We start from the raw sequence: 13,406 nt of genomic DNA, 5'->3' as shown, positions 1-13,406 counted from the left end.
TACACCACCCTGAAGGTCAGGATCAGGCAGAATCTGCATTTCCCAGGCCACCTGGGAGGAGACTTTAGGCAGAGGTTCAGTGAGGGATCTGTAGGATTCATCACAGTACCTTCACACCAGACTGTGTAGAAACTCTTCTTACCCCCTTAAATCCATTATTGATTAATGAGTGAAGCTTAGGTTGCTTGCTTGAAAGCATGGTGCATGCTCCAAGACCCTCATTTGTCCACAAGGTGACCCTTGCTCTAATTAATTTTCTTTGGTACAAATCTGAGGTAAACTGTTGCCATTGCTAAGGAGTTTCTTGTATCAATTTGCTTAACTCTTTTGCCCCCAAAACAACCATGTTTTCCATCAACTGAGAGGGGGTCATTTGGATCTAATTTTTCCTGCTGTCTCACTTTCAATAATGACCCTTTGCGTTTGTCCTTATGACCAACGTTCTCAAAGCTTTCTGAAATAACATCATGGAGGGGATTCCCTACAAGCTCTATCCTTTGATCGAGTCCTGGAAGCTGACATTTTTTTAGTCCACATCATGCTCCCCACTTGTCTGGCCATGCTGCATAGGGATGCCCCAGCTCACTCCTTGTTGTACCAGGCTCATCTCACTTCAGGGTCAGGATTCAGTTAGGGCAGTCAAGGTAACCGTGACCATATGGCTTTATCTTGTTAAGTTGCATGTTCCCTACAACCGGTCTATTGTGCAGTGAAGTAAGCTCCCACTGCTTTGGTCCTGTGGATTCTGGTCCCCCAGGAGTGGATGTTGATCATGGATGAGAGGCATTTTGATAGTAGTATTGGACTATATATCTTTGTGGAGTAAGGATACGTATTATCTTGGAGTGGAGGGGTTTCTTAATCCCCTGGACCATTGAGAGAATTGGGCATTTTGAATAAGGTGTAGACATAGGTTGGCATTTATTTTAAGGTGGTACAGACTATACTTGGTGTGTGTGCGTGTCACCCTGCCCTGACTGAAATAGTCATGTGGCTTGGCAATGTTTTCTTAATGTGCTGGCTGATATACCGAATCAGGGTATGGATTTCTGAATGAATGTGAGAATGATTTACATTGGGAAAGCAGAGAGTAGGTAATTTCAAGCTGTTTTATGTTGGTTATGTGTATGACATTCAAGACTTTACAGAGTTGCACTTTGGGCTAAATATTCATCCATAAGGGGAATCGCTGTTTGAGAAAGAGGATTTGAAAAGGTATGCAGTGACTAAGCTACAGCAGGCATTTACGTCTTTGGAAGAGAGTTCAAGTAAAGGTATTTCACAATGCAACACCCTGAACGGACATGCCCAGGTAAACCAATCGCATACAGCGTGGGTTTACAATTCTCATGAGCCACGTGAACTCCATATGATCAAGTATCAGATGTGTTTGCCTCATGATTGCATAACTGTCTTCAGATACTTCTGTTCCTGTGCTCCTACATGTAAGAAATCAGGCATGTAACATTGGACATTTCTCTATTTTTGGCAGGCTGCAGGAACTGAAGCAAATGGGCTGAGTCTTTGATCCCTTACTCACATTGCTCACCAGCGACAATGGCACTTGATCTAGCAGTCACAGGGATGCAAGCACTCCGGCTGCATGGCAAATCTAGGGGTGGCTATCGAATCAAGGCAAGCTCATCCTATGTGGATGAGACCCTCTTTGGCAGCCCTTCAAAGGCCTCTCGGGTTGTGGTGGCAGATTTCGATCCTCCCTGGGCTGAGAAATCCAACTCTCAGAGACCCCTTCTGTGGAGCCCAAAAGCAACAGGAGCAAATAAGGAAATGACCAGCCCAAAAAGCAGCAGCCCTGCAAGCACGCCAAGGAAGAAATATAAATACAGGTAAAATGTGCATCCTGTTTTTTTTGTAATCCATGTCATCTTCTGCCTCTGTGCTGAATAGCTTGTATATTTCCAGCTGTCAGACTCCTTGTAGTACAGCTCTTGGGCACCTGCGTGAGGCCTTGTTTTCCCCCCACACAATTGAAATCGTTCTTGGTACTGTTTCATCATGAAATTAATAATTCCTCATACATTCTCCCCTTTGCAACAATGTTCCTGATGTTCTTCAGAAAGCTGCCTCTCTAAAGATATACAGTTAAGTACATTCTAGCATCGCATTGGCAGGACCTCTTCCTTGTATGTTGCTAAAAAGAAGCCTCCTACTTTGACATGTTTGCATAATCTCAAGGGATGGTAAGAGGAAGAGGATTACTACCCTTGGTTTTGCCAGAGGACACTGGCCACTAGTATTCTGTTTGCATCAAATGCGCTGCTCCTCTTTCATAGTCCTATTCTTCTTGATAAATTGTGAATTGGAAAGGTTGTTTCTATCCTGGGTTCCGAGCATTACAGAATTTGGGGGTTCTACATGATTCTATCTTAAAAAATGGGATAGCTTGAAATCTTCCTAAAAAACAAAAACTAACGGGAAGGGCTATTTATGGCAGATATGATGTTAAGCACACACACACAGGTAATCAGAGATTTGATTATAGACTATGCCCTGAATGATTTCCTGGGCCTTGTAGAATCCATTAGTTCAAATGTAATTTTGGTGGCAGCTTGCAGCCTGATAACTGTTCGCTAGTAGTTGTGCCTTATCTATTTTTTCAGCTTCTGGTCCATTTTCTAAACGGACATCACTTAACGCTGGTCCGGCCTACTGTCATTCTACCTTGCCCCATCACTCCTATACACCCACCTTTTGGGTGCATGGTACCTGGATTCAGGCGTTTACACCAGCTGGCAGGATTAAGGGGATGCGCTGATCTATACAGACTCCTATTAACTGCATGGAACATGGAGGTGTGAGCTGCTGTGTTGGCCTTGCCGACTTGAGGACGTAGCCTCGTTATTGGGCAGGCCACATAAGATGGAGCAGCTGGATGGAGGATCTGGATTGCTCACTGCCCCACAGCATCTGGCAACTCCCACGGGTCCCTGTCTCCTTTTACCAAAAGCTGTACTTTGGGCTTCAGCTTCTCAGGTCATTTGAGTTCCAGCCCCAGCAAGTGAGCCGAAGATTGTACAAATCTCAACATAAACACCATTAACGTTTGTAACATGATATTTTGTAAATAAACGTTTAAAAAAAGGAAAAAAAAGATGCCCATAGCAAAATTTCCTGTACCTGAAATCCTATCCTAGCCCTCATTCTAAAAGTAACTCCAAGGTGTTTAGGATATTGTCTTTGGCTTGAAAAGTGGAAATAAAGGTTCAAGTTCAACGAAAAGGTATAAATCCAACAAAAGTTCCAAATGGGTAATGTTCACAGTTCCAGGGAATGACTCCCTTCTCCAGGTTTCTCTCCAGCAAAGCAAACGTTCAAAAGAATAATCTAGTTCTTTGTAGCCCAAGAGGATAACCCCTCATATTAGTGTTGCAACTTAATGCAGTTCAAAATCCTAAGGGCATAAATCTTCCTTCTGATTCTCTAACTCACAAAGCACCCGTTATACTCTCCTGCCAGGTTCTCTCACATAGTCCCTTAGTATAATTTGAGCACAGGTCCCAGACTCGCAAAGCACCTGGTATACTCGGCGGCCAGGGTCTCTCAACTCACAAACGCCTGGTATACTCTCATGCCAGGTTTTCTCATATGTCCATTTACTTGCAAGGTCTGAGGATATCTGCTTTTCCCCCAATTTCTTCTCATCATTGGTGTATTTGTATCTGTTACGCTTACCTGATAGCCACAGGGACGCCACTCAGCCCTGGCTGGAAGATTAGCACTCTCGAACCTTCTCCCTTGATAATGTGTTGAACGTGGAGAGCGCCTGCAATACAGGAGAACTGGATATAAGGCTTAACGTCTCTCTTGGATTGATTCCCACCTCCCTCAGCCTCAAATTCCTCCCTTAAGTCTAGTCTCTCTCCTCACCTTAATATTAGGTATGGTGTGCTCTCCGTCCTGCGTCTCTGTGCAGGGGCGTGCTGGAGGTGTGGGCATTCTGCAACCTGGTTGCTTCACTGGTGCGTTGCCCCGTGTTCGGGTCCAGGCCTGCTGTGACTCCGATTTGCTTGATGAGGTAGGTACTACTGTTGTACAATCTTTTTCTTTTTGTTGTTATTAATTAATGTCTCTAGTTTCTTTCCCTCAGATGAGTTGGAGAGTTTTGGCGTTGCCGTGCTGTATAGGATGAGAATCCCAGCAAGGTAAGTGAATGCGCGGTGCCTTCTTACCTTTTCTTTTTGCTAAGCTGTGCCTGCCCCGCTTCCTTTGCAGGTCGTTATGATGTTCTGGGACGCTGTGATGTTCCGAGATCAAGGAGAGACTGCACCTGGTAAGTGGTTTTTGTTGTCCTTGTGTGGCCGTGCGCGAGTGCTCACTAATAATGTCTCTCTTGTCTCTTTCATGTTGCTGCAGAGTTCTGAAGATGGATGCAGCGTCATGAAGTATCCCTGGATCGCGTGTATTCAGGTGAGCAGCTGGTGGTAGTTTGAAGATGGAAGATTCAAGACCAAAGCCAGGCTGCTACTTACAGGTAAGCGCTGAATAATGGTGTTCTTCTTCTTCCAGATAAAGGATTCAGCATGTGGCAGGATGCAAGAAACACTGGTGATCGGAATTGGACACGGTGAGCGTTCCGCTGCTAACTGCAGAATAACGCAAAGCATGTGCTGCTGTTTGGGTGTGGCTTATATAGCCCAAGTAAAGTAGTTCCAGGTAAAGTAGTCCCAGGCTCGGCCACACCCGAAACACTTGACCGCATAGCTCAGTTCTGTGGAACTGAGCTATGTGAGTGCCTCCATGTTAACTGAAGTCCCAATCAAAATGTTGTCCTTCACATAACAGTATGAGCCTGGCGCCAAAGGCGCAAGGACTGGCTCCAAGAGAGTCCCTGATGGTGTTTTGTGGCCCTTGAGGCCACATGGAAGCCTGTAACCTGGCCCCAGCCGAAAGGCTGGTTTAGCCATGATGACCAGGGGCATGAATCATGACAGTATCTTGGCCCAAATACAGGGACTTATGAAACTCAGTTTGTGTTGTAAGCTATTGGGAATTTTGCATCCTGTTACACTTTATAGGATCACATGGATGAGGGGTCCTCGGGAAGTGGGAGTGGGACATTGGATGGTGAGACGCGGTATCCCTCTCTTCCCTGTAACCCCTTTATCCCATCCTATCTGATGGGATATTTAGAAACTCAACCCCCCCCCCTTTCCTGCACAAACACTTTCTCACAGACAGCCCGCTCTGGGAGAAAACAGACTCACACCCGAGCTGTGTATATGACATGTACCAATACTATGGTCAGGTGAGGTCAGGCAATTATGGCCAGTCACTCACACCTAACTTCCATTACACTTCCCCACATGCATAAAAGGCGGAGCACGAGAGCACACTCTGAGCAGGGCAAAACACACAAAGGTACAGCAGTTTCGAGTTGGCCGTTGAATGAGGGGATAAAGACGGCCAGGCACAAGAGGTTTGTGAGAGGGGCAACACCCATGAATTCATTGACAGGAACCTTCAAGGCAGAAAACGTAATACCAGGAAACAAGGCTAAAGTATCCTGCATTGTGTGTCAGGAGATATCGAGAGCCCTCCCGCGTAACTGGCCCAGGCGGGGAGGAGCAGCAGACACCGTGACATTGTCCTTGGCTCCAAGAACAATGAATCGACAGAACAACACAGCCAGTGAGTTGGGGGACCAGTCTGTGTTGAAGTCAAGGTTGCAAGCTGCAACATTGTAAAGTGAGCGCTGGAAGGGAACATTGTTAAACGCGTGTGATGAAAGATGCGAGTGAAGCTAAATTGCTGGTGAATATTTGAACATTAGAAGAAAAGATACAATACCGTTGACAAAGTGGCCCGGCACTGTGAATGTGTTCAATCGAAGGTCTCTGTACGGTATCTTGACAAAAGGAAATGAAAGCAGAAGATTGATGTGAAGTGTACATTTTGTGAAGTGAATTGAAGTGGTCCTGCAACGGTTTAAGCAAAACCCATTGCACATTCGAAATTCTTCGATTCTGATCAAAAGGGGATCTGAACCCAGACGAGGGGGATCCATGGTCCGAGCCCAAACGAGGGAGACCAAATTGTGGAAAAGGATTTGAACCTGAACGAGGGAGATCCATGGTCCGAGCCCGAACAGCGGAGACCAAATTGTGAACATTGTAGAAAAGGGGTCTAAACCCGGACGAGGGGGGACCAGTGGTCTGAGCCCGAAGGAGGGAGACCAGTCTTGAACTTGTGAAAGTGAAAACTTGTCAAAAGGAAAGGAACTTTTGTGTTTTGTTTGCTGCATCAGGCCCTCTGCATTAAGAGACTGTCACTGCGAGAGAGACTTTGGCGGAAGGCCCTGATGAATATATGTTGAACTGTTACCTCGTGGCCAAGAACACTTTTTTTTGCGTACATTGTTATCCCAACACCATTTTGTATTTAGAAGAAAGGATTGGCAATAGGTTTATTAGTATAGGCCCTTTTATTTTGACAGACTCCACTAGGACTGCCTTATTATTTATTGATGGTTGTAGCTTGCTCCCATCCTTAGATTCAGGTTTAGATGGGCGTTTAACCAACCCATTAAAGTTCAATAAACACCCTTGAACTGTGATCACTTGTGTCTGTCTTCACTGTTTGATACCATGCCTTCCTTACAGCGGTCTGCGTGTCTCTCCTCTGCCTCATGTCCCGCTTTGGTATCTCTCAGGTCTGCGAGAATGCATATTCGTTCCAGACGCCTCCTCTGTCATGCCACTTCTTCACTTGCGTGTCCACCTGACAACTTGGGCCGCCCGGTAGTCACTAGCCGGTCGGGTCTCTCTCCAGTTCTCCATGACTCCATCTTTGAACTCCTGCAGTAGCGAAGGGAGCTGTCAGGACCCAATCGGATTCCTCCAACAGCTAGACCGTTCACTTCGGTCTAGCTGAACAATCTTCACTCCAGTTGCTCCATTCCTCGTGTCAGTCTGTCACTGATAACACTGTGTGGTGTTATAGGAGTTCCATGAATACGTTTTGGGGAATATTAAGGCCTACTGCTAGAATATGCCACGAGGGCCTGAGGTACTGAGGTACTGAAGGGGTGTGCCTAAAAGGGAATGGGGGATACTATGTCTTGCCCAATGATGTCGCTTCACCCCCCTGAGGGTAACCCCCCCCCATGTGGTCCTCCCTCCAGTAGCCACCCTTCGGGTCAGGATCAGGTAGCGGCTGCCGTGCCCTGGTCACATGAGGAGAGGCTACCTCTGGGAAAGGAGTGATGACACCATCAGGTTACACACATTACACATATTCTGATTGTTATTTTTAATTCTCAGTCTGTCTTACCATGTTAATGCTGTCATCTTCCGTGAGAATTCTGCTCTTCCCAGTTACGACCACCCTGGACCGGCTGCCTCCAGGATGCCCGTTTACCAGCTTGTCATGCCAATAGGGACACAAGTCGGCACGTTTTTATAAAGGTCTGAATTTCATTCCTATTCATAAATGCTAACTATAGCGTACTCTTCACCGTCTGGAACATGTTTGGATTTGCTGTCTTACTAGCATTCAAAGATGTGAATGCTGTTACCTTTCTTCCATAGTAGATTACATAAATGATCTTTGTGACTGTACAGCCAATTATCCTCCCCTGTGCCTCATATGCTCAGACGCATGAGAAAAAAGTACAGTGTGGCACTAGGTTTGTATTTTTATTTATTTGTCATTTATACAGCGGCTTACACCAAAGCGACCAACAAAAATACTTACAATAAAATAAATAGCAGAATATTACATTGTCACTTTAGGACTGGAGTAGGTAAATTTTAAGAGAATTGTGAAATAGAGAGTAGGAAACAAGGGAACGAAGACAAAGTGGGAGAGAGTTCCAATGATAAAGAGCAATTAGCGATAAAGAGCAAGTAGCGAAAAAGAGCGGAATCGTGACTGGGCACAGGGAGGTCTAGGAACTGCTAATAGGAAGTGAGCTTGAGACTGTAAAACATGCGCAGGAACTTACAACGACACAAGACACAAAAGATATTAGGGTGCAAGTCCATAAAGGGCTTTAAATACGATACAGAGAAAATTAAATTTAAGATGTGAATGAAAAAATAGCAATCCAAGCGAAGAAAGCGATGAAGAAATAGTCTCGAGGAGAAAGTAAATTTAGCAGGCAAACAGAAGCATTGAAGACAGATTTCAGTGGAACCAAACGAGAGACAGGCAAGCCACAGAGTAAAGTGGAGCAGTAAAACAGACGTGAACAGATTAAAGAGGCGATTAATAGTTTGGCAGCACCAAACGTAAGAAAAGGTCAAGCTTTCCAAATATTAAAAAGGTGATCGCGACAAGAACGAGAAATAATCAAGATATAAATTGAGAAAGTTAAGTCAGAGTCAAGATAAAGGCCAGGATTCCAAGCACTATCGGCAATAGGAAGAAAGATGAAGGAAAAGAGACAAAAGAAGGGGGAGACGGAGAAGGAAATGTATTAGCAGGGAAGAAAAGAACAGTTTTAGAAGAATTAAAAACAAGAAAGTGATCAGACATCCAAATGTTGATGGCTGAAAGACAGGAAGCAAGATTGTCATGAATAGAAGACATAAAAGACGGAAAAAATTGGGTATTATCTGCATAGATGTGATGAGAAATACCAAAGGATGAGATAATATCCCTTAAATGCGAAGTATAGGGAGAAAAGAGAAAAGGTCCCGAAACGGGGCCCTGGGGGACTCTGTGAGAAAGAGGTAAAGTGTTAGAAGAGATCCCAGCCTATTTTACTGAGTAAGTGTGATTAGATAGATGAGAACAAAACCAAGACAAGACAGAGACAGAAAAACCGAAAGAGGAAAGGGAAGCCAAAAGTAAAGTGTGATTCACTGTGTTGAAAGCAGCTGACAGATCAAGTAGAATAAGAGAAGAATGTTTAGAATAGCGAGAAGAAAGAAAAGAATCACAAACTGAAAGAAGAGCAGTTTCCGTAGAATGAAGAGGACAGAAACCTGTCTGGAAACGTGGAAGGATAGCATTTTCTGTAACAAAAACACAGACCTGACAATAAACAAAACGTTCAATCAATTTAGAAGGGAAATAGGATGATCATTCGCTGGTAAGGAAGAGTCTAGAGAAGGTGTTTTCAGAATAGGAAGAATTGTAGGACACTTAAAAGAAGAAGGTAAAGTGGATGTAAGAAAAGAGATATTAAAAAGAGCAGTGAGATGAGAAATAAGCGACGGATAGACTTTTGTTATGAGTGAAGAAGGAATTGGATCAGAAGGAGAGGCAGGAGGAGCACAAGCTAAAATAGACAAGGTATCAGAGTTAGTGGTAGGTACAAATGACGGGATCGATGAGATAGGAGGAGAAACTAAGGAAGAAGCGGATGAAGGAGAAGAGGATGGAAAAATAGCTCAAAGTGGTTACTTTCAAAGGAAAATAACCAGAATCTGGGGCTGTTAAAGTAGAGTTAAGAGAGCAATCGGGCAGAGGAGGAGAAAGAAGGCGCAGCAGTGACTGGAACAAACGCTGAGGATGAGCAGATTGAGCACATAAAAGATCAGAATAGTAAGAACATTTGGCTACGAGAAGAGCCTCATATAGTGCATGATAGGAAGAAAAAGAAGAGAGATCTCAATCAAATGAAGTTTTACTCCAGCGTCTTTCAAGAGGGCGAAGGGCATGATGTATAGAGCGTAGATAAGGAGGGGGCCATGGCTGAGGAGGCTTCCCGAGACTTGGAGAAAGAAGAAGTTGGATAAAGAGAATCAAGAGAAGAGAAGAGAGAACAACGTCTGCCTCACCAGCAGATAACGCAGCAAACAAAGAATGGGAGGGGAGACCAGCGAAACGAGAGGAAGCAAAAAGGGAAGTATTAAAAGCACAAAGATCTGTCAGGACCAGGCAATTTAGCCGTAAATGGAGAAGGAAAAAGATAAAAGATGATGGTCGGATGAATAGATGGGTTGGGCGAAACAGAAGAAGTAGACAGTAGTGATACCAATATAAGATCCAGACATGACCCGAATACATGAGAACGAGGGGTCAGGAGAGCAGAAAGAAAGTAGGATTCAAGAATAGAAAGAAATGTAAGGCACAAGTGAGTAGTTGCAAGATGTAAATTAAAATCGCCCAGAAGCAAAAACGGAGCTGGACATGGTAAAATGGCAAATAGTATAGCATCAATGTCCTCGCAAAATGTTGCTGCAAGTCCCGGAGGACGATAGACAAGTAAAAAAGTCAGAGTAGGGTCGAGAAAAAGTAGTCGGTGAATATACAAAAGAATGACAAGTCGGAAGAGACAAAGAAGTAGGAAGTAGGACCCCTAGTGAACAACGAATGAAAAAGAATACCAGTTTCTCCCCCTCTGCCAACGGCACGAGGAGTTTGCAAAAAGGAAGTAGAAAGAGAAGTGGGAATAGCTGTTAATCAAGGTTTCAGTAATGCATAGAAAGTCCAGATTTAAGCGAAGGAAAATATCCAGGACTGAAATTAATTTATTACTAAGTGAACGAGCGTTCCGCAGGGCCAAATTAACAGAAGACAGATGAGGAGCGCATAAGGGATAGATAAAGTTAGAATAATTGCAATGTGAAGAATGAGAAGCAGGGCCACGAGTGCTTGAATAAGCAGGAATTGGAAAAACCATATTAATAGTAGGTATAATAGAGTCAACTGATGAGAGGAGCAGAATATTAGTGAACACTATGATGGAAATTGAGTGAAGACCACCAAGTGAGTGAGCTGGGCGTGTCGTTTTAGTGGAAGTGTAGAGATGTCTGGAAAGCTGTGTCAGATCTAAGTTGTGACAGTAACCCAACATCATGGGAGTCCTAAGGTGGAAGACAAATGACCGCGCACTGCGGCCATCCGCATACAGCTACAGACAACAGCAGTCCAACTTGGCCCCAACTTCACCCAGGACGTGATGTAGTAGTAGTAGTAGTAGTAGTCAGAGGCTGGTGGGAGGATCAGGAGGCTTGTTCTTTCACTGTGTGCAGAGCGCAATGGAAAATCACCCCAAGCAGGTAACCGGCAGCCAGGTAGAGCAAACTGGTAAGCAATAGCCTGCTCCACGAAGGGAGCAGAAGATCTTAACTTCTTGAACACCACCTGCTTACAGATTAGATGGTAGTGTTGGTAATTTGAAAGAAGTGTTTTGTTTGCTTCATCAACATCCATTTCCACAGCTTCTGCTGACATGAAAAGCAGAAATCTTGACTAGGTGGAAAAGGAAGCTTACACAATCTTAGCCACTAACCCAAGGGCAGGTAGCACAACAGCGCAGTGGGAACAATATGCAGCCTCCCTCAGTCACTTCCAAGAAGTCTTCCCATTTTCCCATGGTCAGTGCTGGAAGAATATGTTACATCTGTCAAAGAATGGCTCTTTCCATGGGTTGTCGATAGTGGTAACCATTGTTAAAACCTATTCTAGTCTAAATTTGGATGCCTAGCATACAGTTGTTTTATGCAGATGAAGTGGTGACTTTGAGGACCAGAGCAGATAACCAAATTGGTATACCTCCATTATTATAAAATAACTGTGGTGAGCTGCCTCCACTGAGTCCAACGGGGCAATGCAGTTCCACTAACAGCAACAGCTCAAGGTTCGAAGAAGTTTGTGAAAAGCAAGCAATGTTCGGATCAGCGCAGCTGGAAGGTAAATTTGAACATTTTTAAGCGTAGAGTGTTAAAGGCAGCTCTGTTGGTTCTTTGCAGTGATTCAAAGGAGTTAAAAGCTCTGGCAGTGGCTCAATATTGGTTCAGAATGGGAGAGAAAGGCACAGGCAGGTTTCTTTGGTCTTTGGGTTGCTTTGGGAGCCTTGACTAGGTCTCTGTGGAAAGATAAGTCTGTCGTCTACTCTTTTCAGCTAAGAAGGCTGCCAGGGACGCTTGCAGAGCTTGCCACTTCAGCAGGCAGAATACTGTATACCTGTTTCTAGCAGCATCATGGTTTAACAAGAGCCGTTTGCTTAAAATGTTCACCTGAAGCACTTGTGGGGGAAGGTGGCGGGGGGTTTTGGGGTGAGTGTTAGAACGGTCTGCCGCCGCCTTAGAATCCCTTATCTACCCGCAATGTCTGGGGGATTTGGATATTTCCAGTAAAATCGTGTAAGAAGCTTCAAGAAGATAGTTTAATGCAGAGGATTCAATTGAGGGGGATCGGTTCGCCACCCCCTTATATAAACATTTTGACACAGTGGTATAGTCCATTACGAGCCTTCTTTGCAGGGCAAAATCTTGCTGTTGTAACCAGGGTTATTCCTTGCTCCCAGAGTGCATTGTCTGCAGGAAGGCTTGGGAAAAGTGTGGCCTGGGCATATTCAACATGCCTGGGCCTGTCTCCTGTGTACCTGTCCTTTCCCTATCTACACTATATGCCCACCCGACCCCGTCCATCTGCCTGATATCAATAGGGATCCAGTAATTATATCCCTAATGTGACTTCCTCATTGTGTTGCAGGAGTCCTGACCCATTGTGAAGCTCTCCGCCCACACCACCACAAACCTGGAGAAGGTATGTTCTGCTCCTCCAGGAAAGTGTCTATCCTCCCCAGTAAAGAACAACACTTTATGGGCAGGTGGTCCACCTGTTGTGGGTGGGGCTTCCTAAGACCACATGCAATACACACATGGCCCCACTGCTGCAAAGGACATAGTTCATAGTAAAATGGCATCAGATTGGTTTGTGGAAGTTTTATCTGGATCTCCTCATATGCCACTACCTCAAGCTAGATCTAGTTTTGTTCTGCCACCAGGCCCCCACAAGGGTATGCAGTTTAAATATCGTTTGAATTGTTAAAAGAAGCCCATGGCTGTTGGAATTAATTTGATTTCAACAGACTGTTTCAGGAGTGCACATGTCGCTCTGTAGTTCTCAAATTGTATTTGCAGCTGTTGGTGTCCGAAGAAAGGGCTCAGGAAATTGTGCATGTGCATTTTAGCATCATGATATGTTCAGAAGAGTTCACCTTCTGAGATGGAAAACCAGCATCATTTTGCATAGCAGAAATAAAAAACTAAATAATTAAAGGTCACGATTGCACACCCTCAGAAGTTGAATTCTGTTGCATCCATTAGAAGAAAGTACTACAATAAAATCTATTTCTGTCAAATGTTACCAACAACAGCGTCCATGGTTTTTGAGGAGGAGGAAATCCATTGTTGGCAAATAAGGTTGCCAAATTAGAAAATCCACCATTTGCAGGAATTGCACAAACTTCTCAAAAGCTACAGCTTCCCACTTTGGAGCACATAGGTGGGTGGAAGCATTTTTTTTTAAAACTTATTTTTATTGTTTTCACAGTATGAACTGGTTACAAAATACCAACAAACCCCCCCACCCTCCCCCCCTCCCTCCTACCCCACCCACCCTCCATCCCGAAGAAGTGTCAGTGATGCAATTGTCCTCGGACTAATCTAAGCTGCGAAAATGTCCGATATTCTAATATAATGTGGGCA

General features: G+C 44.5%; 1 protein-coding gene across 4 annotated transcripts in view; it reads left to right on the top strand.

The window, feature by feature from the left end:
- Positions 1-13,406, top strand: part of RITA1 (RBPJ interacting and tubulin associated 1) — a 167,909-nt gene that overhangs the window by 116,913 nt on the left and 37,590 nt on the right. For all 4 annotated transcript variants that reach the window (XM_069619240.1, XM_069619239.1, XM_069619241.1 and 1 more), the window contains one exon: positions 1,493-1,847. In XM_069619240.1, coding sequence (XP_069475341.1) covers positions 1,558-1,847 — 290 coding nt within the window. In that variant the 5' untranslated portion in view covers positions 1,493-1,557. The remainder of the gene's footprint in view (positions 1-1,492; positions 1,848-13,406) is intronic.

Source organism: Ambystoma mexicanum, chromosome 10, assembly GCF_040938575.1.
Source record: "Ambystoma mexicanum isolate Mex_15411 chromosome 10, UKY_AmexF1_1, whole genome shotgun sequence".
Taxonomy (NCBI): domain Eukaryota; kingdom Metazoa; phylum Chordata; class Amphibia; order Caudata; family Ambystomatidae; genus Ambystoma; species Ambystoma mexicanum.
Note: the sequence above shows the minus strand (reverse complement) of the source record. Positions and strands in the feature narration are given on the sequence as shown.